Raw genomic sequence first — 27,329 nt, 5'->3', positions numbered from 1 at the left:
CACAGCAGCAGGGAGATTACCATGGCAGCCAGGGCTTCAGTAGCGTCCTGGCTGCCATGGTAACTGATCGGAGCCCCAGGATTACACTGCTAGTGCTCCGATCAGAAGCTGCCACTGCCACCAATGAAGAGGAGGGGATCCTGTGGCCACTGCCACCAATGACTTTAACACTGTGGGGATTTGGGGGGCACATTGCGCCTCCAATGATTTTAATACTGGGGGGTAGGGGGGCGCAATGCGCTACCAATGTTTTTGATACTGGGGAGGGCGAATGATAATTAATGTTTAATACAGGAGGTGGGTGTGTCGGCGCAGAATAACATAGCCAGCACCCTGCCTCTGATGTCTCTCCTCATTGACAGCACGGCACAGGGGAAAGGTAGAGAGTGACTCCTTATCTCCTGTGCTGCTGAGGGAACATGAGTTCGCTGACAGCAACGCGCTCATGTTCTGTGATAGCACGCTGGACGCATTATCGGCAAGGTTAGATGCAGATACCTAGAACTTTAAAAATCATGAATATCAGATAAAACCGATAACTCCGATAATCGGTCGATCCCTATTGTGACCCGTTAAGCAAGGTAAAGATTAAATGATCCCCAAAAGGAATACAATTAAAGACAACACATTCCCTTTGTATTTTAAGCAAAAAAAGTTTTATTTTCATCTTTTACATTTTCAAAATAACAAAAACGGAAAAGGACCCAAAGCAAAACTTTGGGCATCCTTCAGTACCTTGTAACATCCTCTTTGGCAAGTATCACACGTGTAAACACATTTTGTAGCCAGCCAAGAGTCTTTTTATTCTTGTTTGAGAGATTTTCATCCATTCTTCCTGGCAAAAGTCTTTCAGTTATGTAAGATTCCTGGAATTTGCTGGAACTTCCATGAATCCAATCTTCCCTATACCTATGAAATGTTCCCCGTTCCATTGGCTAAAACACAAACCAAAATGATTGATCCACCCCCATGCTTAATGGTTGGAGAGGTGTTCTTTTCAGTGCCCTTTTTTCTCCAAACAAACCTTTGCTCATTGTGGCCACAGAGTTCTATTTTAACCTCATCGGTCCACAGGACTTGTTTCCAAAATGTATCAGGCTTGTTTAGATGTTCTTTTGCAAACTTCTGACATTGAATATTGTGGTGATGACGCAGGAGAGGCTTTCTTCTGACGACTCTTCCATAAAGGCCATATGTCTGCCAGTGTTGCTGAACAGTAGAACGATATACCACAACTTCAGAGTTTGCTAAATCTTCATCAAAAAGTCTTTTGCAGTCAAGCGAGGATTCTTCTTTGTCTTTCTAGAAATCCTACGGGCAGCTGTCTCTCAAATTTTTCTTGGTCTTCCAGACCTTCTCTTGACCTACACTGAGGAAAAGGCAACCTGAAAACGTTTTGCTATCTTCTTATAGTTTTCTCCTGCTTTGTGGGCCTCAACCATTTTCATTTTCAGAGTGTTAAGCAGCTGCTTAGAGGAACCCCTGGCTGCTGTTTTTTGGGACAAAGTTGGAGAAGTGGGGGGTATTTATTTATACAAAGCTTTGAAATTTGTATCCTTCCTAACAATGATTGTGAACAAGCCTTAACCCTAACAGGCTATTTAAGGTCTGAGACCTCGGTCAAAGTTATCTGAGCACTCAAATCTCCTTGTGTTCTCATATTTTTGCAAGGTACTCCTGTCCTTTTTTCACTCTAAATTTATATAAAACCAAAATACCCTGGTATTGCTTAAAATGTTAAAAAAGAGTGTGTTTCATCTTTAACTTATGCCTTTTGGAGATCATTTCATCTTCAATTCGCATAACTGTTCACAGTAACAGTATTTTGACCAGGGGTGCCCAAACCTTCCCATGCCACTGTATCTGACAGATCAAGTTCTGTGTTCTATGACAGACTTGCACGTGTAAATCCAGTATTGCTAAGAAATTTAAAACTGACAATGCTGTAAAACGATACAACATACGAATAAACAGCAACAAGAAACAGTTGTTTTACATATTAATCATTAGAAATATACAGTTATATCTAAGACTGCTAAAGGAAGCAGCAATGCTATGTGAACACGTTACTAAACTACAACTACCAATATAGAACAGTTTTTAGTATGATTTATGGATGTGTCTTTGCAGTCTTTTGGTGTATCCACACAAAGTGGATTTGCTCTGAAAGAATTGCCGCAGCAAAACCACAAGAATTTGGCTGATACACCAGGCAAATCTGCATCAAATCGTATGGATTTCAGAAGGTGAATATTTTTTTTTTTTTTTTTAACTTTCAGGGAAGCTTGTTATTCAATACCAGTGGATTTTGCTGTGGATCCACGAGAAACCTGTAGCATAATCTGCAACAAACAGTTCACTGCAAACGCTGTCTTTCCTGTTGAACTCATTGGGTAATATCTGCAACGAATCCATGACCAATCCGCAACAAGAATTGGGGACAGGTCAATGTATGCAGCCAGTGGATGAAATTTGTTAACACTTCATCTGCTTTACTTGTATTTCATTGAAGATTTTCTGGCCACAAACCCATATGAAAAATCAACGGCAATTCCATCACGTCTAAATGTATACCCTTAAAGAAGCACTCCCATCTTTTTTTTTTTTCTCTAAACCTTAAGATATCTCTACAATTAAGTCAAAATTGTTCTTACTGCTGCATCATTCCTTTTACAAGGGGGAGAGTGTAAATGAGGGTGGGAGTTGTTTCCATCCACGGATCCTCCTCCTGGCAGTCTGTATTCTCAGCAACACTTATTTGATAAAATTATGTTTAATGTCCTAATATAAAGGGGCTTATAGAATAGCCATCATAAATCTTTGCATTTGCTGGTTGTGTCATTTATCTGCCATGTATAACCTATGTGACTTGATCTGGTCACATGACTTTCCGTTTAGTAATTGTAGGCATTCTATGCTGGTGTAGAGGAGGAGATAGGGGCGTAATAGGATGAATGAAGAGCTGCTGAGGGGCCAAGATACAGCAGAAGACAATTCTCCTTGTAGTTTTAATCTGCACAGAAAGGAACTGGCTTCCTAGGGAAGTATTAGGACAAAATGGTTAGTCCTAGGTCACATGATGCAGTAACTGAAGATGCAGATGTGAATTACTGTATAAACTAAGCATTTAAAATGTAACTTTATTAGTAAAGTTGGTTTAATATCTATTTGAAATGCAAGTCTGAAAACAAAACAAAACATAGGAGTGGTTCTTTAAGGTCCCCATACACATTAGAGCAGGGATGCACAAGCTCTTGTCCAAGGGCCGCACTGCCAGAATAAACTATTTCTATGGGCCACAATAATACTTAAAGGGGTATTACCATCTGAGACATTATAGCATAACAAAAGTATATGCTATGAATGTCTGATAGGAGGTAGATCCACCTCCAGGACTTCTACCATGTTAGTAAAGGTGGATTTACACAGGCCAACATGCAGCAGATTGTTGGGAAGGAAGCTTTTGTTAAATGGAGGTGAAGCGCTGCATTTACATGTAGAGATCACCTCCACAGTATGAGAACAAGGGATCGCTATTGTGATCGCTTGTCCTTATACCGCTGCATTGTTTCTGGGCAGCAGATCGCTGTTTAGACAGCAACATCTGGTGCCCAAAAATGATAATTTAGATGCCTGCACAATCGACAGTTTCGCCCAACGAACAAGCGTTTCGCTAATTCATTGGGTGTTTGACGGTGCTTTACTGGCCAGATTTTCGGGAACAAGCTTTCACAGGAATGTTCGCCCCTGATGATCTGCCTGATTGTCTCCCTGTGTAAATCGAATAGTTATTGTGTTGCTAAAACAGGCAAGTGTTTTACTACTGCCATAAGCTACAAAGAAGATAGCTGAATGTACACATGACCACTTCTCCACTTCATATACCCCTTTCTGGAGTGCCACACGGACATCAAAAGACCCCCATTCTGCCACAGATGGTCAGACAGCCAACCATTAGTATTTACCTTCCTCTGCACTACATACAATTTCTCTTCTCCGACATGGAAAATACATGTGAACAGCCACTAGACATCTGTAACCAGATGGCTGGGGGCCACACAGAATGAGGATCGCATGTGGCCCCCGGGCTGCAGTTTGTGCACCCCTGCATTAGAGTATTAACGTGTTGATGGGCCTCCCAACTATCTGACAAAGGAGGTTGGGGTGAAGAAGGATCATGCATGTTAAATTTAATGCCCAGTACTTCTCCAGGGAGATGAAATGCTGCCAGAAGTGTCTTGAAGCAGCTTTCATTCCTTCTCCCCATTGACAACACATACATGCCCAGCCGAACCAAACATATATGTGTATGGGGTATTGGGAGAGACAGCATTCAGCTGACAGCTATTAAAGATGTAGGGGCATCTTTACTGTGTGAATATAGAGACTGGCTTATAGAGGTAGCTAATGGTATTGTCTAATCATGAGGTTATAACATAGCCTGTGACACTAAAGGCCCATTTAGGCTAAATGCACACGATCAAGATTGCGTGCGGAAAACCTGCACCGTAGGTCATGTACATTGTATTCTATGAGAAATTCTCAATGCACACGATGCAGATTTTTTCAGCATGGATTTTGACCTGCGGTGCGGATTTTAAAATTCGCAGCATGTCAATTTATTTTATTTTTCCTGACCGGATTTACTTCATTCACTTAGTAAAATCCACATGGGGAAAATCTGCACCAAATCCACATGCAAATCCTCACCAATTGATGGTGATTGACTGCACAGATTTACCTGCGAACACCTGCGGATTTCAGTGCGAATTCTCCGCACATGAATCCTGAACGTGTGCATGTACCTTTAACACTGCTGAATTGAGCAGATGATTGTCGGGAAGTAAGCGTTCTCGTCAGTGTAGGAAACCTTGATAGTTACATGCAGCAGCCTCCTCCACAGTATGGGGAGGAGCAATCAATGACATTGCTCCTCCCCTTACAGATCATTGTTTGCCAGTACGATCTGCAGTGTCCGCACCAGCAATCCTATTACACCTTTACTAAATAATCTGCCTGAACATCGGGCAGTCTAAAGGGGCCTTTACAAATCATGAATAGAGGATAGTATAACAATTTAACTGACAGTAAACTATCACAGATTCACACAGAGACCCAGTTTATTGTGGTGTGAGAGAGAGTTCTCTTTTCTAGTCACTATGTGAATAAACGTGGTGACCCGACAATCAGATAGATGATGATCCAGGGGAAAATTCTAAGTGAACATCCAGGGTGCCATAAAGTGAACGAAGCACATCCAGAACCTTTTCTTGTATGTAGTCAACTTGTTCAGAAGGGCAGTAATCATCGAGACTGGACCTAGAAAAAATTATTCTATATTAGTTTAAACAATGAGAATTAAAGGGATTGTCTCACTTCAGCAAGTGGCATTTTACAGGATCATGTAGATAAAGATAATACAAGGCACTTACTAATGTATTGTCCTCCCTTGCTGGCTGGATTCATTTTCCCATCACATTATACACTGGTCGTATCCAGCGTTTAATGAGTAACTGCACTTTTTATTTAATGTGTAGGGGGAGCGATTCTGATAATTTTTGCATCATACTTTTTTAGGGGATTTTGCACTTTTATATTTCTACTGGCTGTGAAGTTGTCTCTTATCTGTCTTCAGAGCAGTCCTGAAGGCTGAACACATTCCCGGCTCATTGTTACATGCAGAATTATCTGCTGCCCTCACTGCCTCCCTCCTATACAGTATATCACTATAACTGACGTAATATACAGTACTATAGAAAGACTTCTGCCCCGTCTCCCTGACGTCTCTATACTGTCAGTGGTGAGCCCGACAGTGTATGTGTTCTCCGTATCCCCAGCAGACTCGCTAACTGACGAGCCGAGCAGGCAGTCAGTGCTCACCACTGACAGTAAGTGTAGAAGGCAGGGAGAAGCACTTCTACAGTATATCGGGACAGAGATATATATATATATATATATATATATATACTTACATACAGTATACTGTCCCGATATACTGTAGAAGTGCTTCTCCCTGCCTTCTACACTTACTGTCAGTGGTGAGCACTGACTGCCTGCTCATTAGTTAATGAGTCTGCTGGGGATACAGAGAACACATACACTGTCAGGCTCACGAGGTACACAGGCATACATATTTCTATATTACATAAGGTCAGTTATAAATCATATATAGGAGGGCAGCAGGATGGCTCTGAATGTAAGAGTGAGCTGGAAACATCTTCAACCTTCATTACTGCGCTGAGCGATGAAGCCAGTTATTAAAATTTAAAAAAAAAGACACAAAATCCCCTAATAATGTATATTGCAAAAACAATCATAACCCCTAACCCTAGACATTAAAAAAGTGCAGTTACTCTTTAACTGTTATTTAAAGGGGTTATGTAGCGTCAACATATTGTTGATCTACAGTATCCTAAGGATAGGTCATATATTAGATGATCAGTGGTGCTTGGATCAGCTGTCTGAAAGGGTCACGGTGCATGTGCGAGCACTGCTTCTTCATGCTGCTGCTTTTTTAAACTGCAGTAGCGATGTGCCAGTATATGGCACGTGACTGTCGCAGCTAATCCTGGTCCACTGCAGTCTACTGCTGAGGACTGTGATTTGCTGCAGCAGTCATGTACTGTACACCTGCACAACTCCGATGCGTTGACATGCAGGTGTACGGAAAGTCAACTCTGCAGCTAATCACAGTCCTCAGTGTTAGACCACTGAGGGCGACGATAGCGCGTGACTGCTGCAGGCAAGTTGCTGCTGCAGTTTGTAAACATCAGCGGCAGGACTGGACTAGCACCGCAGAGAACACCGCTGGAGAAAAGGGTGTGCAGAAAATGATATTATTTTTCATTTTAGACTACTGCAGGGATTTCCTAAGATTTTTAATTATCTTGGACACCCCCATTAACTATCAGTTAGACAATCATCGTGGCCAGAGACCGCCCCACCCCCACCCCACATTACATGCAAAGCTCTTCTGTGGGTATCTGTATCTAGGCCTATGAAGAGGGCAATACAGTTGTCATACTGTTATGCTAACATTACACTTACGATTATCATGAGGATTACCTAGCAGATAACTTCCCCTCACAGCAGTGGTAAATGGACAATGTATTTTATTACCTGTCTATTTAGAAGGTTTTATCATGTGTGCCGACTGCTACAGAAGCTAAAGATCTTACTTTTAATTTTCCATGGCATAGTACTGCGAAAAGGAAAAACTGCAAAAAATTCTAAGATATATTCACAGATAGAAAGAGAGCTTTCCTTTCTTCTTTTCCTAGGAAGCAGAAATAGCTTCACTATGCGTCTGTTTTAAACTGGAGGCTACAGAGGTACAACATAGACCAGTGCACATCTGTGGATGCCATATTATGGCGCTGGACAAATATGGTGCTATGTGACCATAACGGCTAACCCAATGATACATGCATGACAGCTGCAGCTATATGAGCATCACATACTACATATAAATATACACACCACATCTCTGTCTATGTGAAGCTCCTGTACTTGCTGTACTCGCTCACATAGCCTGCTGTCACAAGATTTACCAACTCATGAGAACAGCTGGTCTTCTCCCTGACTATGAAGTGGTCCACAAAGTCAGGGGGAAGGGGACGCCCACTGAGAAAAGCTGATGTCTCCCTCTCCTCCTCCCTGTACCAATGCTATGAATTAGCATATCAGGCGCCAAAACCAAACAAGGGGCATAGTGGCGCAACAGGGGAGCAGATTATGGAAACAATATAGCAAGATGGCATCTCCTGAACCTGGACTACCGTATGAGGTATTGCTTTTATAAATGCTAGCTGTTACCTGGCTAATGTGACAAGGGTTGGCTTTGGGAGGTGTCTTAATAAATTTTTCATCGACTGGATTAAACATTCAATTTCCATCTCTGAGCTAACATGATGAGGAAGTTCGGCATAATCGCACGTAAGACCAGCCTGATGAATCTGTAGAAATAGAAATGTAAGGAAATAATCAACATCAAGTCAGAAAGGCATTCTTTCTCTAGATCCTTTCTAGGACCCTTCCCTTGGGAACCCATTACTGTGGAAAACTGCAAAATAAAACAAAAAAAAATGATAAAGTGTAAATGTCTCCCAGAGGTATTTTATGGTCTCCTGCGGGACATACTATGTAACAAATACACTGAAACCACTTAGACAACTACCCCAAATTGCATTAAAAAGTGGTATTCAAGTGGTGTAGCCTTCTCAAAGAAAATGATCAGTATGTATAATATATGATGGAACTGAAAATCTCTCACAGGAAATCTGGTCTAGACAAGGAAGGAGTGGTCTTCTTAAGAGGTTTTATATATTACAGAGATTTCACTATAAATTCAATACACGCATACAAAGGAAAATCTATAAAACAAATTACAAACATCAGAAAAAAAACATGCCACCCATGGCAAATCCAAACTGTCGCAATAGCCACCCTGTTCACCAGAGACTATACACATTACATGACAAAATGAGAATATATGTAGCGTCTTCTATGACTTTTTTACAATCCACTTTTTCATACTGGTCTACAGAGGAAGTGACATCAGAGGGGGATATATAAAACTTTCCTATAGAAAAAGGCATGGCTTGAATAAAAAGGCCAAAAAATGCATTTGCAAAAACAAAAGCGCCACTAAAAACTAAATTTTTTTACAATGACTTTTATAATGAACATTTTTTACAGTGAAATTTTAATTCTGCAAAAGACGTATATATCCTAAAAAGAGGTGCAACAATAATTTTGGTAGCCCAACAAAAAGTTCAAAACTTGCCGAAAAGTGACTGGTCATTAAAGGGGTTGTCCAAGTTATATTTAGTGATGACCTATTGAAATGAATGGGACGGCGTGGGTGTAATTACACCTGCTCACCACTGCAGATGCAACAGCGAGAAGGTAAACAGTGAAGAGGAGGCAGCGCTGGCCACGGCGCGTGCCTCCTCTTCAAACAGCTGATCGCCGGGTTTTGGACCCCCCACCGATCTGATATTGATGACCTATCCTGAGGATAGGTCATCAATAAATATAAAAAAATAAAAATAAAAATGTTAATAATAATTTGCAAAGGGATACGCCATAATATGCCGCCTCTCCTGTTTCTGCTTCCTGGTCCCATGTAGACACACTGGAAACGTTTGGAAATGTCAGCCAGTCAATGTGAGATGGGACCAGAAAGTACAGACCAACAGGGACACAGTAAGAGTAGGAGGTATGATTTCTTCTATGAGCCATTTGCAAACTATTTTTCTTGATGTACAACCCCTTTAAGGGGTTAAATGTAAAAAAGCAACAAATTTCACAATTGAAAAAAAGAGAAAAAAAAATAAAAAACTCTTACCATTTCATAGTCCGGTGCTTGCATTCGACATTTCAAACTATTCACAAGCTGGACAAGGCTGCTCATTCTGAAAGAAAAAAAGAAAGCCCTCCAACTCGTGCCCAGTATCCATCCATAAGTGCAAAAAAAAAATGTATAAAAAAAATAATCACATCTGCAATAAGGAAAACATAGAAGAAAACTGTTTTCTTCAATTCCTAAAACCAGGACCTGCAAGTTCTAAACTTTTACACTCTATTGAGACGAGGAGAACATAAGTGCACACGACCCACACAAGCTTCTGCTCAGCAAAATGCATTTGCCTGACATAAAGGGCACCTCAGCCCCTAAAACTTGCTTTGCCTGACATTCTCATAATCATAACATCATTTCCTCTGTCTTGTTGAAGGTGTGATTTGATGAAGAACCAAATGCCCGTTGACAGCTTAAAGACTGGCATAAAACAAAACTACAAAACCACTGGACTGAGCAGAAGGTGTAATGAATCGCTTGTTTGTACTGCGCCTAAGCAGGAGCTGAGCCTGCTATGCTGATCCAACAACTACATCTACTGGCCTACTGACGGCACTGCAGGGGAAGAAGGAGAGACTTATACGTCAGGTAAACCTTTGCCAGAGTCTCGTTACAGCTTTCATTATTATTATACACAGCCGCATACATAATCAGGAAGACTTCAGAGCTGAAATCTGCAAGCATTCTTTGCGCGATCAAAGACAATTTGCAGGTGTGCTCTTTACACCCAGGACTGCACAATAATCTGATAGGAGCTTAGCTTGTCACCATGAAATGCAGTGCAATGTGTAGGCAGCAGGTTATAGAGCAGGAGAAGCTGAGCAGAGTGGTATATAGTTTGGGGGAAAAAGCTCAGCAAAAACTTGCAATTTATGCATTACAATCTCTGTTCTTCCTACACTCAGTGGCAATGTGGGTGGTCTCCTCAATGACCGATAGTTATCTCTATGTAAATGTGTACACATGGACCGCTATCAACCACTGATTAGACCACCGCTTGTGTACTGAGCCCAGAAAGAGCAGAGATTTTAATGAATAAACAACAAGTTTTACTGAATCTTATCCCACAAAACAAGTGTATTTTTGGAATACAAGACGCACCAAGGATTTGGAGGCGGAAAAAAAAGAACTTAGTATTTTTCATCAGACCTCAGATCAGACCCTAATCCTCATTAGACCACCATTCCTCATCACACCCCAAAATCAGACCCCCAAGCTCCATCAGCCTCAGATCACCTCTCCGAAGATGCCTGTTTTATTAACTACTTGAATTCCCCATGTAATTATAATTCTGAAAAATCTTTTCTTATGACTATGTTTTGTTACTCCTCTATTATTCCTACTAGAAGTTTATGAAACCATTGCCAACAGTGTTCAATAAAGGTCCATCTGGCTGTTTTCTGTTGTAAGGACTGGACTGGCAATCCAGTAGATTTCCAGTGAGCCGCTCTTCAGCTTATAGTGTGGGCTTCCTGGCATGTGTCTATTAAACTAGCCACTGCGGAATTCTATTCGTATAAAGGAATTGGAGAAGTGTTCTGTGTGCAATATGGTCTTCCTGCATTATTAGGTGTTCCTATGTTCTACTAATTTATTGATGCTGTGGCTTTTATATTTCACCTTTTTAGGACATGGCTTAGTTTTAGTTTTTTCCTTCCCTGCCTTCCAAGAGAGCTGTATAAGGGCTTGTTGTTAATGGCACTGTTTATTTTACTATAACTTGTAATAGAAAAAATAATTTCTGTGTGGTGAAATTGGAAAAAAGAAATTGCAATTCCGACAAATTTTTTTTAGGTTTTGTTTTTACAACGTACTCTAAAAATAAAAAAATTCAAGGAGGGGGAACATGAAGTAAAAAAAAAAAAAAACAACAACAAAAAAATTATAAAAAACAACACCACACAGGATACCCCTTTACATTACAGTCAAATACACTATACTGGTGAGTAAAGAAGGCCATCTAAAATTAATTATTGTACTATGCCAAAATATACAATACTAATACTAACCCATGACCACCACAGAAGCATTAACCCCAATCTGCGTTTTGGCACTTCAGCCTGGTGGTGGTGCTGTACACATGTACTGGTATATTTATAAGGCCAGCATCCAATAGTAAGAGACTTATGGCAAATACACATGTGCCGAACTACGTACTGTACAATAACCACATAATGGCTCACTGGTTACTTACATGGCACAAGTATCACTGGCATGCATATGAATTTTAAAAATTAACATTTTAATACAGAGTTGTGCATGTACTCATTCTTTGATAGGTATTGTAGGGATAGTCATAAGAATGGATGCTCCAGAATGGTTATTACGTGGGGAATAAAAGTAGTTACTAAAGCAGACAAGTCAGGAGAGGTGACAGGCCCTCTTTAACCACTTACACTTAAAAACATCCGCCGTACAGGTACTGTGGAACTCAGGTCTCTAAAGAAACGCCATAGCTGCCTGGGTCCTGGTGCTTTAGACAGAAGACTCTTAGAGGTGGAATCTGTGATCGGCAATAAAGCTGATCACTGACTTTTTTTTTTAACCCCTCAGATTGGTGCTTGTTAATGGTGCCCGTGTAAAAGGATCTCTATAGACCGCAATACAGGTCATACTCCATACCATACTGCATTACAGAACGCACACGGTCAAAAAAAAAAACGTACCCAAGATTGGAAGCCCATCTTTGTACAGTCTCCACACTATCATCCTCGCAGAAATCTGCAAATGCAGCTTCCAAATCTTCAAGCTGACGAATGCGGCTCTCAACACAGTCAACTAAAGCATCCTGTGGGCAAGGAGACCAAATTATTACAAACATCCCATTATTTCATTACTTGTAAGAAGGAATTCAGAGCGTTATACTCCAAGTACAGTTTATGTGACTTTCATTTCTTTCTTCATGGAATCATGAGCGTGAATAGGCATTGACCTCAATGTCACAAGTGGATTTATCTTGAAGACTGATGAAAGTGCTAACCCCTGCAGAGAAGGTAAAACACAATGGACATACAGGGAGTGCAGAATTATTAGGCAAATGAGTATTTTGACCACATCATCCTCTTTATGCATGTTGTCTTACTCCAAGCTGTATAGGCTCGAAAGCCTACTACCAATTAAGCATATTAGGTGATGTGCATATTTACGTGTTCAGAGTGAGTGCTCATCATTTTGTGGGATGATCTATAGTTTTTATTGATACTATTTTGGGGTGTGTATGACTTTTTATCATTTTACTCAATTTTTTTAAATAGGTGAAGAGACCAAAAAGTGGTGAGCAGGTGTAATTACAAGTATGGTGTCCACATTCACAGACAGAGTCATCGCATAGAAGTGAATGGGGACACCATACTTGTAATTACACCTGCTCACCACTGCAATTGCTGCGACGAACAGGTAAACAGAGCAGAGAATGCAGCGCTCATATGAGTGCGGCCTTCTCTTCAATCAGCTGATCAGCGGGGGTGCCAGATGTCAGACCCCCATCGATCTGATACTGACAGTAAAAAGCGGACAATCCCTTTGTTTGTGTGCTATGCAGGTGTGAGCTGAATAGCACTAAATGGAAATTACTGCCGCCTTACAGACTGGTAGCTAGGTAAAGGGAATACCATTCATTAGGATTAGGCTGGATAGTTTTAGGCTGGCATACAACCATGCACATAGCCTGCATGTAACTTCTTCATCTCTTGTGTTTCTCAAAAGCGGTTTTCCCATCTGGACATTTACGGTATATTGATGAAACATGGCATAAATGTCTGAACTCTTGGACCCATCCCTAACTCAAGCGTGACGATTTTCGGAAGTCCCACTGCAGTGAATCGAGAGGACACTGCATGCAATTTGCTTTCTGCATTCACTGCTATAGGACTTCTGAAACAAGAAGAGCCAACATACTATGCATTCACAGCAGGGGCCTGTTCATGACATAGGAGTGGATCCCAGAGGTGGGATCCACACCTACTGGACATTCATGGCATATTCTATTGATATGTCACAAATGTCCAGATGGAAATACCCCTGTAAGTAATATTTTGGAGGCAAAAAAGTATCATGTACAATACATGTATGGTCAGGTGACTCCTCGGGAACGTCACATGACATTCAATGTATTTCATATGATAGTCTAAATAAAAAAGTTATTTGGAGTAAATTTATTAAAAGGTGCACATATCATACATGGTTTCTAGTCTAATTAATAGAACCTGTGCATGATGCATGGGTGTCTAAACCAAGGTGTCAGAGCATCTTTCCATGATCAATGCCAGATCAGTAGGGAGAGCTTCAGTCTAAATACATTTTAAATTACCTGTAAGGAATCAGCGCCTGGTTTCTTGAAACTGTACAATTCCTGCAAAATTTTATATTCCTCCTAAAAAACAAAAACAGCATGTAAAAACTAAAATCACTAACAGTAAAATATCACTATACCAGAGAACATGTAACTGAATGAGGAAAACCCAGAAGGGGACCAGTAAGGTCCAGATACAATAAACAACCAAGCTCGTGCCCTGCGCGATCCTGCGCAGGGTAAGGGATAGCATCGGAGCATGAACAGCTCCAATGCCCACGTTGGAGGGGCCGGATGGGTGAAAATGGGGCTCTGGGGCTTTAATCCATATTGGCGGTTTCAGTCAAAATGTGAAGTCACTCTGTAATTAACTAACATCCAGGTGGTCAACACCATACACAGTATACAGTATTTCTAGCACTGGGATGGAACAGGCTCAGGAGGTGAGTACATGCCATTCACAGCAGGTATAAGCTGTATATGATATATTATCAATAGTGACTGCAGCATCTAAGTGTCTACACAGGAGGGAGCTCCCTCTGTCAACCCATTAGTGCCCTCGCAACAAGACTGAAATTACAAAAGCTCTGTTATCACACGATGAATATATTTTCCACTACATGACCGTTACATTCTTAAAGGGGTTTTCCAAGAAGATAGGTCATCAGTATTTATCGCTCATTGATAACTTTATACAAAATGATCTGCAATAAAATGTTAATGTGGCACTACTGCCTGCTGCTGCACATACTATCATGTAGTCTTACAAAAGATGCTCCTGGAACTACTAAATCAAGGCCCTCTCTCTGTGCCTAGGCTGGGTCTCTCCCCATAGTACAGGCCCCTGATCTCAAAAAGGTTTGTGCACACATTTTCTATCTTCTGATATTATCATATATTAAAATGTATTTTAGACTTATATAATAACAAGCGTTGCAAGTGCTGAAACAGCTAATATGGCGTACATAGTTTGGACTATAAGGCACACCTGACTATAGGACTATAGGTTTTATACACCACAATAATAGAAAAAGAAATCTCATATTACTTCAGGATGGATAAAGTTAACTTTATTCTATGGGTTAGGCTGCATTCACATGGCTGTGTGTGGACCGTGAAATATGGTCTGTGTGGTGGCCGCGGATCATGTGAGCCGAACTGCATCACTATTATCTATTATACTGAGAATCCCAGTCCAGCCCCTGGTCTATTGTCCCGTACTCAAATGATACTCAAAGTGGTCGAGCTGGAACTCATAGCATCATATATCACTATGATACAGTGAGTCCCGCTTATATGAGGGCAATGTGGCCCTCACACAGACTGCATTTCATGGAAAGCACACTGACATGTGATGCAGCTTAAAGGGCAAGTGTCACCAGAAAATGACCTGCTGTTTAAATCCCTTAACGTTTAACAAATTTGTAAATCATTTTTGATGTTATTTTTGATTTTCAATGTCACTTTTTATATTTAAACAAAAAACTAAAATCCTGCAGTTTTTGCACTGGCCACTATGTCTAATAATTGGCGCTACTTCTTGGCTTGTACAGATCACTTTACTGCAGTTATATATTATTCTAAACCTGCCTGTAATGATAAGGAGATATCACCTCTGTGTATAGATAACACAGGATCCACCATTCACAATAGGTGATTGCCAGAAGTTATCTATTCTTTCCTTGTACAATGACCTCTGCACAGGACCCAGAGCATGTCTAGAAAACTCCCCCATAGAAGTCAATGAGGTCCCATCCAGACCACCGTAAAGCAATTTGTTTATGCTTTTTAAATGCTGTTAACAGCTCAGGTAAGATGGCCACCCCCATAATAATGTTTAGGAAATAAAATAAGATAGTCTACTATCAGAAAATAAAAACTGGCAGATAAAATCTTAGGATAGGATTATGGAAATACAAAATATGTACCGTATTTTTGTGCTTTATAAGACGCACTCCCCCCCCCCCCCCCCCAAACAAAAAAAAATGGGGGGAAATGGCTGTGCATCTTATAAAGGGAACACTAGTGAGAGCTTCCTCTGCTTTTCTCACCCCACATAGTACAGTGGCTGTACTTGGTATAGCAGTTCAGCCCCATTCACGTCTATGGGCTGAGCTGTGCCTAGGTGTCGTCACTTGGCCTAGGGAAAGCAGTGAGAAGGCCGCATTGCTACTGCGAGTGCCACTGCCTTCTCAAACAGCTAATCAGCAGGGATGCTGGTTGTCGGACCTCCACTGATCCGATACCGATGACCTATCCAGAAATAGATCATCTGCATTTAAGTCTTGGGAAACCCCTTTAACAGAAAATTGTGTGCGGTGCAAGTGTTTGGCTTTATTTATTTGCCGACATGATACGGACACTGGCAAATGTCTAGACCATGGAATAAAAAAAAACAACTAATTATGTGATTTAATCGAAGAAAAAAAAAAATATCCTCTGTGCAGTTTTTCTGCAGAGGTTTCATTAAATCACATGACCATGGAGCGTGAGTGAAATGAAGCTTCTCACTCAGCGCTCTGTGGCCTCCCGTCGGCACCGCGCTGCAGGACCTTGCGTTCACACATCGTCAGCGGGCTGGCTGACGCTGTGTGTGATGTCAGGTCCCCAGTGCATGCTGGGATGAAGACGCATCTCCTGTGGACTCCATGTGTCGGCGCACTCTGCACAGAAAGGTAAGTATAAAGTTAGCAGAGGCAGCAGTGGCGGGCCGGGGGGAATGGTGGCACCTGTTATTTGGCATGGGGAAATGGTGGCACCTGTGATTTGGCATGGGGAAATGGTGGCACCTGTGATTTGGCATGGGGAAATGGTGGCACCTGTGATTTGGCATGGGGAAATAGGGACACCTGTGATTTGGCATGGGGAAATAGGGACACCTGTGATTTGGCATGTATAAAAGTTATTGGAGGGAGGGGGGGGGGCACCTGTGATTTGGCATTTATAACGTTGTTGGCGGGAGGAGAGGGGTTAATGGAGGCACCTGTGATTTGACATGTATAAAGTTATTAGGGGGACAGAGGGGTTAATGGGGGCACCTGTGATTAGGCACATGGAGGGGCTGATCTGGGGGAGTGGGGGACATGGTGGATGGCATGGAGGAACTGGGGAAGGGGGACATCATGGCAATCTGGATTGAGGGGCTGATGGCAGTGCCATCATGGGGGCACTGGGGGACATGGTGTATGACATAGGAGGCACTGGAAAAAGGGGGACATTTTTATAAAGCAATACGTTTTTTTAAGACTTTTTCTTATTAGTTTACTAGATAAATCGTAAAAAATAATCGATAGAATACTCAATAACTTAAATAATAGTTTACTGCAGCCCGAGATGGAGGGTTTGAGAACATGCCCAGAAGTCCATGTTACACCCCCCCCTAATAGTAGCTGTTGAGCTGTTGCCCTCCACCCACTTCAAATGCAGGGACTTTTTAGCAAGATTTATTCTTACCAAAAAGTATGTAAGAAAACATGGTACAGTTAATTGCATACTTTTAATAAACATTTTAATTAATTGACTGTACCCAAAATTACATATTAAAACTACAAACATTGACAGGCACCTCTTTCACGAGGTCATGCATACCTTGGTATACCTCTTTGGGACAACTTACCTGTGTGTACATTTCTTTGAATGGATTCTTCACTGAAAAGAAATCTAAATCTATATCCAAGACGTAGGCATCCCCCTTTTCCATGACTTGTATAATGCTTCTAGCGAGTTTAGTATTCAGATCACTATTTGTTTCCATGCTGCCACAAGGGGAAGAGCCCTTTCTTAAATTGTCGTCTGCCCCTTCACACACAGCAAATGCAACTCCCTGTGAAGACGCACATTGAAATGCACAGGTAGGACCACCTGCTACTTCATCATTTTCTGCAAGCTTGAGTTTTTTAGCAGCAGATTCACCTTTGTCTGCATCTTCACAGTCTGGTTCCTTCACAGGGTTCAACAAGATGACATCCAAATAAAGAGGTTTGGGGTTTTCAAGCTGTTCTTCGGGAACATAAAGACCGTCACTTAGAAAGTAATCATCCGTGCTTGTGACCCTGAATTAACAAGATTGATAACAGAGTACAATTTGGAATTCTGGTCTTTACATCTCATGAATACAGGTCAATGTGCAGCAGTAAGGATTCAATTCGTGCCAATAAATGTGTCTATGAGAAGGATAATATTTGGTAAAATGACAAAAGTCACCCTCAAGGTTTCAGGGAACTCAGCAGGCTCCACGTTATACCAGGATTGCTATATTTTCTTATCCAGCATAGAAAATAAAGCAGAATCCAGAGTATTTCTTGCTGTTTTAGGGAACAAATATATAAAACAGAATGCTGAAAACCTTTAAAGTGTATGTTCCCCTTTGAACTAATGTTATAGTGATCATTTGGAATTTATTTACACACCAGTCTTTATCAGTTGCATCTACAATTCTGTAGCCTTCAGAGCTGAAATCTTCTAGACTAATAATCTGCATTCTGGGTTAGTACTGTCTTTATAGTACTGTACAATAACGGGACATAGCAAAAATCAACCAACTGCATGATCGGAGCTTGGCTGAGGCTTGGCTAACTAGCACTATGCTTGATTTCTGCACTGCTCTATGGCAGAGTACACAGTAATGCATCTTCTGGCAAGTCTTGAATACCAGCAGCCATGCTGTGGTTCCTGTCTCAGTCCATCGATGTGGATTTTGTGAGCATCCATCAGCCAGCCCACTAGTTACAGGCCCATGTGGCATTTGCTAGAACTGCCAGATGGCCAGCCTGGCTTTATGTACAGTGGCACCCATGCCTTCAGTTTTCCTATAATCTAAATAAAAAATTGAACAATTTTGTAAATATTCTGAATTACCTGGGGATCAGCTCATAAAAAGGATGCCCTGGAGTTAGAAAAAGTGCAAAGAAGAGCGACTAAATGCATAAAGAGCATGGAAGATCTCAGCTATGAGCAAAGATTAACCCCTTAAGGACCAGCACCGTACATGTACGGTGCTGTGAACGGGTGGGGGCAGGAGATGCCGTCAAACCGTCATCTCATATTGAAAAAAATGAGCCCCTACATAAGACAGTTGCCCCAAAAAACAAAAATAAAATTCGGCTTTCAAAAATGCTTTATTATGTAAAAGTGAAACAAACAACCATAAAAGTATACATATATGGTATTGTCGCATCCATAACAACCTGCTCTATAAAAATACCACATGATCTGACCCGTCAGATGAACGTTGTATATAACTAAAAATAAAACAGTGCCAAAACAGCTATTTTTTGTTACCTTGCCTCACAAAAAGCGTAATATAGATCAACCAAAAATCACATGTATCCTAAAATAGTACCAACAAAACTGCCACCTTATCCCGTAGTTTCTAAAATGAGGTCACTTTTTTGAGTTTCTACTCTAGGGGTGCATCAGGGCGGCTTCAAATGGGACAGGGCAGCCTAAAATTATCCCAGTGAAATCTGCCTTCCATAAACCATATGGGGTTACTTTCCTTCTGTGCCCTGCCATGTGCCCATACAGCAGTTTACGACCACATATGGGGTGTTTCTGTAAACTACAGAATAAGGGCAATAAATATTGAGTTTTGTTTGGCTGTTACCCCTTGCTTTGTTACTGGAAACAATTGACTAAAATGGAAAATCTGCCAAAAAAGTGAAATTCCATCTTCTTGTGGAACACCTAAAGAGTAAACAAAGTTAGTAAAATCAGTTTTGAATACCTTGATGGGTGTTGTTTCTAAAATGTGGGCATTTTTGGGTAGTTTCTATTATGTAAGCCTCACAAAGTGACTTCAGACCTGAACTGGTCCTTAAAAAGTGTGTTTTAAAATTTCAAGATTTGCTTCTAAACTTCTAAGCCTTCTAACATCCCCCAAAAAATAAAATGGCATTCACATATGATCCAAACATGAAGTAGACATATGGGGAATGTAAAGTAATAAGTATTTTTGGAGGTATTACAATCTATTATAAAAGTTGAGAAATTGAAATTTGGATGAGAAAATGACCTCAGAATGGCCTGGATAAGTAAAAGCGTTTTAAAGCCAGATAAAGTGACATGTCAGATTTGCAAAAAAAAGGTCTTGTCCTTAACGTGAAATGTGGCAGGGTCCTTAAGGGGTTAAAATAACTGAACTTGTTTAGTCTTGAGAAAAAATGTCTAAGGATGATTAACCTGTAAAAATATATAAATTGACCATACAAAAAATATTGAGGGAAGCTATTCTGTGTAAACCCCCCTCAAAAAACATGGGGCCACTCCCTACCCCTGGAGAAAAAAAGATTCAGTCATAAGAGGTGACAAGCATTCTTTACAGTAAGAATAGCCCGCCACAGGAGCTGTTCACAGCAAATACAGTAGATGGCTTCAAGAAAAGTTTAGAATACTTTTTAATTTAAAATAAGGGTGGGTTCACATAACGTTTTATGACTCCATTTGACGTATATGTTAGGGGAAAAAAAGGATACAAAAACGCAGCACACCACGGAACAGAATTGCGGATGTGTGAATGGGCCCTAACTCTCATATATGTAATTCTGCATTTTTTTCATCTTTTTATTTGTAGGTTTTGGTGGTGAATAAACCATTAATAAAATCAGCATATCGAAGTATTACTCTCACACTGAAAATGCAGAAGCCATTTAAAATTGACCACTTTTCATAAATCAGTCTCCCAAGAGATGCCTCATCTGTGGGTGACGAGTGCCCTCAGCACTTCATGGAAAGTACCTTATTGTAGTTGTAGACTTATCTTTGCCAACCAGAAAGAAGTGCTTGCCTTCTTTGATCTGCTGCGCCCACGAGGGATGAAGCCATACCACTTGAGAGAAGTGCCCAGCATACACTACAGGCAGGATCCAGTTCTCGATACTTAACTCGCTGCAGAAATGGTAAAAGGGTATTAGTAATGCACGCTACCTGCAATCATCTATTCCACACATATCCAAGACATTACCGCATGCTGCATGTAGTGTTCTTGTATAATATTTTGCTTTAGTTTGGTAGGCCATTTGTGGGCCTTTCACCCAGAGAAAGCCAAACAGCGGTAAAAAAAACCTCACTTCATCCATTTGCTTGTGGAGAGACCATCACGGCCATCTTGAAAACACGCCAAATCTCATGCGCAAGGCGCGGTGATGTTATCAATGAGGACGTCACTGTGTCGATACAAAGTGATGACATGATCACGTCAGCACATGATCAGGCCGTGATGGCCTCTCAGCAAGCAAATGGATGAGGTATGTTTTTTTTTAACCCATGAAAAGCTTCAATGGGACTCAGATGTTGCGATCAGAATTAAATGCAGCATCGACGTTCCCCGTCATAGCACCTGCTATATACAATGGAATGAAACCCGTGACAAATTAATTCTTAACTAATCAAATTTCTTTTTGAACTTCGGTGAAGCAGGCATATCAAATTTTTGATAACTTCGCTCATCTCTACTAATCACATATCCTAGCCATCATTTTATCTCTGAAGTGTGTAAACCCAGAACTTGAATGCTCTCCTCTCAAAATTTAGCTCCCCTTTATTTCCTAAATATTAGAAGACTGAATGTTAATTTCCCAATACACTAAATCTTCATTCACATATACACTCCTGGATTCAATCATTTCCTATATACGCTCACCAACCCCCCCCCCCCCCCCCAAAAAAAAATACACCCAGGTTGGATTGCTGCAAAACTCAGCATGCAGTTATGTCTCAGGCAGATATGTCTGATTAGACACTTGGTCTTGTGGGCGTAAAACTGCTTCCCCCACTGCCATGGAAAAAGGCTCTCAGAGTCTTCTTTGGAGTAGTGAACCTCTTGGGGAGAGATCATTAACTGCTAGACATACTCAAATACATTTTGCCCAGTTGACAGCCTTTGAGAGGGGGGGCATCACTGGAGAAGTGAGATGGTCATTTCAACACCTTACCCACCATCTATGGCGTTCTGACCTAACTGTTAAGAGATGTTGAGAGCAGTGTTTACGTAAGGGCACGCACACACAACGACCCAGGCAAACCACCGGAATAGAGAAGATCATTTGATCTTCTGACTATCGTGAGCAGCTCCAACAGTTCTGTTATTCCCTGCCCAGACACAGGTGGCCCCTACATTACATACCGCTGTCTCTGGCTGGACTATTTCCAGATGCTGAGCAGAAGGAAATTTGGTGTCACGGCACCCATTGCATGTCCTACAATTGCCAGCCAGCCACCTTCGCCTTCTTTTGAGGTGTCATGAATGAGAAACCTGAATTGCTACGGACTGGCACTGTATAGTCTTTAGACCTTGTGGTGAGCACTTTATTCCTTCCTTTGGTGTAGGGTGATACACTGCCCCAACGGTTGGTGTGAAGATCTGGGGAACCACTGTATACAATGGTCAGTCTAGTACTGATACGAGGGACACTAACGGCTCAGTAATATGTGCAGGACATCCTACAGCTCTCATGCAAGGGGTTCCAACTGGCATTGTTCAGCAGGATAATGCTCGCCCACACACAGCAAGGGTTTCTCTGCCTGTCCCGTCACCAGATTTATCACCAATCGAGAATTTATGGCACCAGCTGGGACACCAGCTTCAGCTAGTTACGAGTGTGCAGGATCTACAGGCTCAGCTGCAACATCTGTGGACAAATGTGCAGTAGGACACCATATGGAACCTGTATGCCCCCGGCACAACACTTGTACAGTTTTCCACAATAAACGTATCCTAATCACTTACATATATCATATCATTCACACTGTTTCCTCTCACTCCTTACTTTTTTGTTGGTCAATGTGTGTATATGTAAGCATGTAGTATCTGAGGCTCCGTTCCCGAGTTAGAATACTTTTTCTTAATATGCAAATTAGGCTTTTGGTGCAATAAGGGCATTACCATTGCTCTTGTTGCACCCAAGCTCCACTCATTTTTGTGGTCAGATTCTGCCTGGCTGCTTTGCAGCTGCCTTCTCTTGTCAATCAAAGCAGCCAGGGAAGGGATGGCCACCGAAATGAGAGGAACTTGGGTGCAACAAGAGCAATGGTGACACCTTCACTGCACATTAAAGAGGCTCTGTCAAACATACCAAACATACTGGCTGGTAGGGCTCATCATATTGATTAAACAATACCTGTCTATTGTCTGTATGATAAACAGCTGCAGAGATATCTGTGAGTCTTATTCATATGCAAATGAGAATTTCGAGCCCTTGGAGGCGGGGCTGAATATTCTGATCACTGTTGCTCTGCACACGCCCCCCCTCCCACTGACTGATAGAGCTGGGCATCAGGCTGAGGGCAGAGCCCTGTCCAAGAGCTGTGTGCTAGCAATATCATATACACTATAGCCAGGGCCGGTTTTAGACAATATGTGGCCCTGGGCAAAATCAAAAGTGGGGCCCCAAATCTTGCAATAATGTACTAACAACACAGTTACATTCTGTTGATTCCGGCCCTCCCTCACAGATTTACACCCTGTAAAGCTCCTCACACAGTTCTTCACCCTCATGGCCCCAGAATATGCCACATGCCCCCTCCCCTCAAAGCAATGAGTTCCCCTTACTTATGGCATCTGAGAGTGTTAAAAACCGGAAGCGCGGGATTCCTCTTCAGGTGCTCTTTTCCCCAGCAGAGATAAGGAAAGCACCCTGTTCTAAAAATGAGTTGCAGCCTGTACTAGGCTTCCAGGCTCATTGTTAGTATATCCCAGTTCAGGCCACTAGATGGCAGCAATGAACTGTGATAAAGTGATTTATATACAGAATAACGGAGCAACTTACATCTGATGATTGTAAGTTGTGGTCCACTTGGGGGACTTAACAAAAAGAAACAAAAATATTAAAAAAGTTTAGGAAATATAAAAAAAACATAAAAAGTAAAATCATTCCCCAAAAAGAAAAAAAATAAATATAGAATTATGGGCATCGCCACATGCAAAAGCACCCATACTATTAAAATATAAAAAAAAGTTAGCCCATATAGTAAATGGCATAACTTTATCTCCCAAGAAAATTGAATAAAAAGTGATCAAGTCATACACAACCCAAATGGTATTGTCAAAAACGACAGATCATGAGCCCCCACACATCTCCGTGGACATAACTATAAAAAAGTTATGATGGTCAGAATATCGCGATGAGTCCTGATGAGGCTTAGCTTGCTGCAGTGAGCAGGCCTATAGAGGTCCTGAGGGGGGAGGGGGGGGGGGGGGGCTGTTAGGGTTGCCACCTTTACCAACAAAAAATACTGGCTACACAAGTTAAAAAGGTTGGAGTGGGTTAATACGGGTGTTATTTGATCATATATGTTTTGCTCCATTTTTTTTTCTCAATAAAATTAAAATCCAACTTTTCACTGTTGGGGACACCTTGTGTATTTAAGTTTTATTTTGCCTTTTTTTTTTTATGTTTCTGTGGGGATTACTTAAAACCTTCTACATTAAGGGCAAAAACCTTAACCACTGGGCTGTAGAGCGCAATGCTATGTTTTTTGCTGAAAAACCTCATAGAAGCTTCTCCTGCATTATACAAGAGAAACTTCTATGAGGTTTTTCAGCAGTAACTTAGCATGGAGCTCTATAGTTCAGTGGTTAAGGTTTTTACCTGTAACATAGAAGGTTGTGAGTTCAAATCCCCACAGAAACATTTTAAAAATACTAGTTACACTAGTTAAAATGGTTGGTGTAGGTTAATGTGGGTGTTATTTGATCATATTTTACATTTTGCTCCATTTTTTTCCTCAATAAAATCAAAATTTTCACTGTTGGGAACACCCTGTGTCTAGAGTCTATGTTAGATTTATATACACCGGATGTCACCAAGCATAATGACAATGCTTGGGAATACCCCTTTTATGTTCATAACACTGACTCCTACTATGGACATATGCATAAATATATATGTATATATGGAGTCAGAGCAGGGACTTCTAAGCTGGGAAATTCCCCAGTCCCGACTGTTCAACCTTCTGTGATCTGCCTGGCGGGGCCCCTTAGGAGATCGTGGCCCTGGGCAATTGCCCAGTTCGCTGGCCCCGATATTAGCTTCACCACACTCAGAAAGCTAATCTACATATTACTGCTTATTCCCACATAATATATAATTATAGACACTAGTAATGTGCATTAGTTTATAAGCATGGAAAAAACGCACACATTTATGTGGTAATGCGATAGCTTGGTGGTTAAGTGATTTATTTTGCATGTACTGTAGAGATCCCAGGTTTGAATCTTGGGAGAAAAAAATAAATAAAAATCACATATTCTTTTTCTTCCACATTTATCCCATAAGTCTATGTCCTAATTATATTGAGATGAAATAGAAAAAAACCCGACTCCAAGCGACAACTTCCAGAGTGCCAGGAGGTTGACATCTCTACTAATTATATTGAGAATAATGTTTTTTTTAGAAAGCTAATAAATATTACTGGTTTCTTTATAATCATATATTGTGTCTGTGAATAAATAGGTAATAGGTTTTAGCAAAAAACAATTCTCAATATAGTAAGGCCTTATTTTTATATGATTATATATTATTTATTATAGTATAGCCTTTTAATATGGTTTTGAATAAGAGAAAAAAAATACACAAAATAAAATGTATCTCTCTTCTGGGATTTGAACATAGGATCGCTACATCCAGGGTAAACCACCAGGGCTGCATCCGCCAATTAGGCTGGTGACAAGTAGGGAGCGTTCATCTCTATATTCATCTGCATCGCCGTCCTCAGAAGGGCAATACAGATAGATGCTGCGGCGGGGCACAATCCCCTTCCCGTCCCTCCGATAGGCTATAGACACTAGGCCTCTAGCCTATCAGAGGCTGGTGCAGGCAGCACGATTTCATTGCGCCGCCTGGGCCATACAGTGCGGGACACAGGCCGGAAGAGACCTTCATTGCATCGCTGAAAGGTAAGTATTTGTGTTTATTTTTTTTATATGGCAAAGGCACAATGCAGGAGAGGATGGCATCTAGGAGCACTTCTTACTGGCATATTATTGGGGGGCATCTATCGAGGGCACAAAGAAGGGGTATTTTATATGGGGGCACTATGGGGATGGGGGAGATGAACATTATGGAGTCACCTACTAAGGGCACAAAGAAGGGGTATTTTATATGGGGGGGGGGATCTGTATAGGGGCATTTTATACTGGGGCGCATTATGGGGGGGTACTATGGGGAAGGGGGAAGAGGAGCACTATGGGGGCATCTACTGAGGGAATGAAGAAGGGGTATTTTATAATGGCAATTTGTGGGAGACACTGAGGGCATCTACTGGGGCACTATATAGGGGCATTTTATACTGGTACATTGTGGGGGGCACTATGAAGAAGAGGAGCACTATAGTCGCACCTACTGGGGGCACTATATAGGGGTATTTTATGCTGGCACACATTATGGGGGTGTCTTTATAATCCTTTATCGTGTCTGTGAATAAAGCAGCGATATGCAGATTAGCTTTCTGAGCAGATCTCAATGTGGTGAAGCTATAGTGTATGGAATATACTATATTTACTTGCCAGGACACAGCTCTGCCCTTAGCATGTCTAGCCCTGTCAATCAAGGGGAGGGGGAGTGAGCAGAGCACAAGGAGTGTTACAAACCAGCAGTGATGGCCAGTTCACATTGTTCGCCCGCGAACATATGCGGGCTGACATCTTTTTTCACAAGTCCGGCGAGGCACAGGTAAGCCCTTACCTGTGCTGCGAGCCGGTTTGAAAACAAATGTGGTCACCGGGAGCAGGCAGTTCCGAGAACAGCCCGATGAAGGCCCCCGGTGGCTGTTCTGGGAACTGCCTGCTCCCGCTGACAGCACTTGTTTTCAGACCGACTGCGCACAGGCACATGTAAGGGCTTACCTGTGCATCGCCGGACTTGTGAAAAAAGATGGCAGCCAGCATATGTTCGCGGGCAAACAATGTGAACTGGCCGTCACTGCAAAGCAGTGCTCAGAATATTCAGCCCCGCCTACTAGTGCTCCAATTGCTCATTTGCATATGAATAAAAAACACAGAAATCTATGCAGTTATTTATCGTAGAGACAAAAGAAAGGTATAGTTTTAATCAGCATGAAAAGCCTTACCAGTTTATCCTAGTGACAAAAAAGTATTATAATTCAGGCACGGAACCTGGGATAAAAACAAAACAAAAACAAGAGTGCTTTAATCAGGTGAACCCCAGCTTTGTGTGACAAACATACTTTACACATGCTGTCACCATTTAACACACCAAAGCAGTAGTTAGTTCCGCTGAAATCATTTTTCATTTGTTTTGCTATTAAATGTTATCTCTCAGGGTCTTCCCACTGCTTCACACAAAATATTTCACGCCAGGTCCAGAGACTGGAAAGTAAAAGAAAATTGCTTCCACCATAGGATATGTTTGACTTCAGAACTTATTTTCTGGCCTTGTTTTAAAGGTTCTTTTTTTTATTTTTATTTTTTATGTTCCATTAAAGGGAACCTGTCATCACCTTTATGCTGCCCACACTAATGGCAGAATAAAGTAGAGGCAGGCGAGTTGACTTCAGCGGTCTGTCACTTATAAGTTAAAAGTAAGTGGTTGATGAGAACCACCTGCAGTGATTATGATGCTGGTTCTCAGCAACCACTTACTTTTAGCTCATGAGTGACACACCGCTGAAATCAGCATTTCTGTCACCATTTTAGGCTACTTTCACACTAGCGTTCGATCG

At 41.4% G+C, this 27,329-nt stretch overlaps 1 protein-coding gene across 2 annotated transcripts in view; it reads right to left on the bottom strand.

Annotated features, from left to right (window-relative positions):
* Positions 1 to 1,021: 1,021 nt before the first annotated feature.
* C5H5orf22 (chromosome 5 C5orf22 homolog) overlaps positions 1,022 to 27,329 on the bottom strand; it is a 59,748-nt gene continuing 33,440 nt past the window's right edge. For both annotated transcript variants that reach the window (XM_044293984.1, XM_044293985.1), the window contains exons 3-9: positions 20,388 to 20,537; positions 17,269 to 17,704; positions 13,671 to 13,733; positions 12,028 to 12,149; positions 9,350 to 9,416; positions 7,816 to 7,955; positions 1,022 to 5,319 (exon numbers count right to left, since the gene is read on the bottom strand). In XM_044293984.1, the coding sequence (XP_044149919.1) occupies positions 5,187 to 5,319; positions 7,816 to 7,955; positions 9,350 to 9,416; positions 12,028 to 12,149; positions 13,671 to 13,733; positions 17,269 to 17,704; positions 20,388 to 20,537 (1,111 nt within the window). In that variant the 3' untranslated portion in view covers positions 1,022 to 5,186. The remainder of the gene's footprint in view (positions 5,320 to 7,815; positions 7,956 to 9,349; positions 9,417 to 12,027; positions 12,150 to 13,670; positions 13,734 to 17,268; positions 17,705 to 20,387; positions 20,538 to 27,329) is intronic.

The sequence above is a fragment of the Bufo gargarizans genome, chromosome 5 (assembly GCF_014858855.1).
Source record: "Bufo gargarizans isolate SCDJY-AF-19 chromosome 5, ASM1485885v1, whole genome shotgun sequence".
NCBI lineage: Eukaryota > Metazoa > Chordata > Amphibia > Anura > Bufonidae > Bufo > Bufo gargarizans.
The sequence above is the reverse complement of the archived record's forward strand: the minus strand, read 5'-3'. Positions and strand labels throughout refer to the sequence as shown.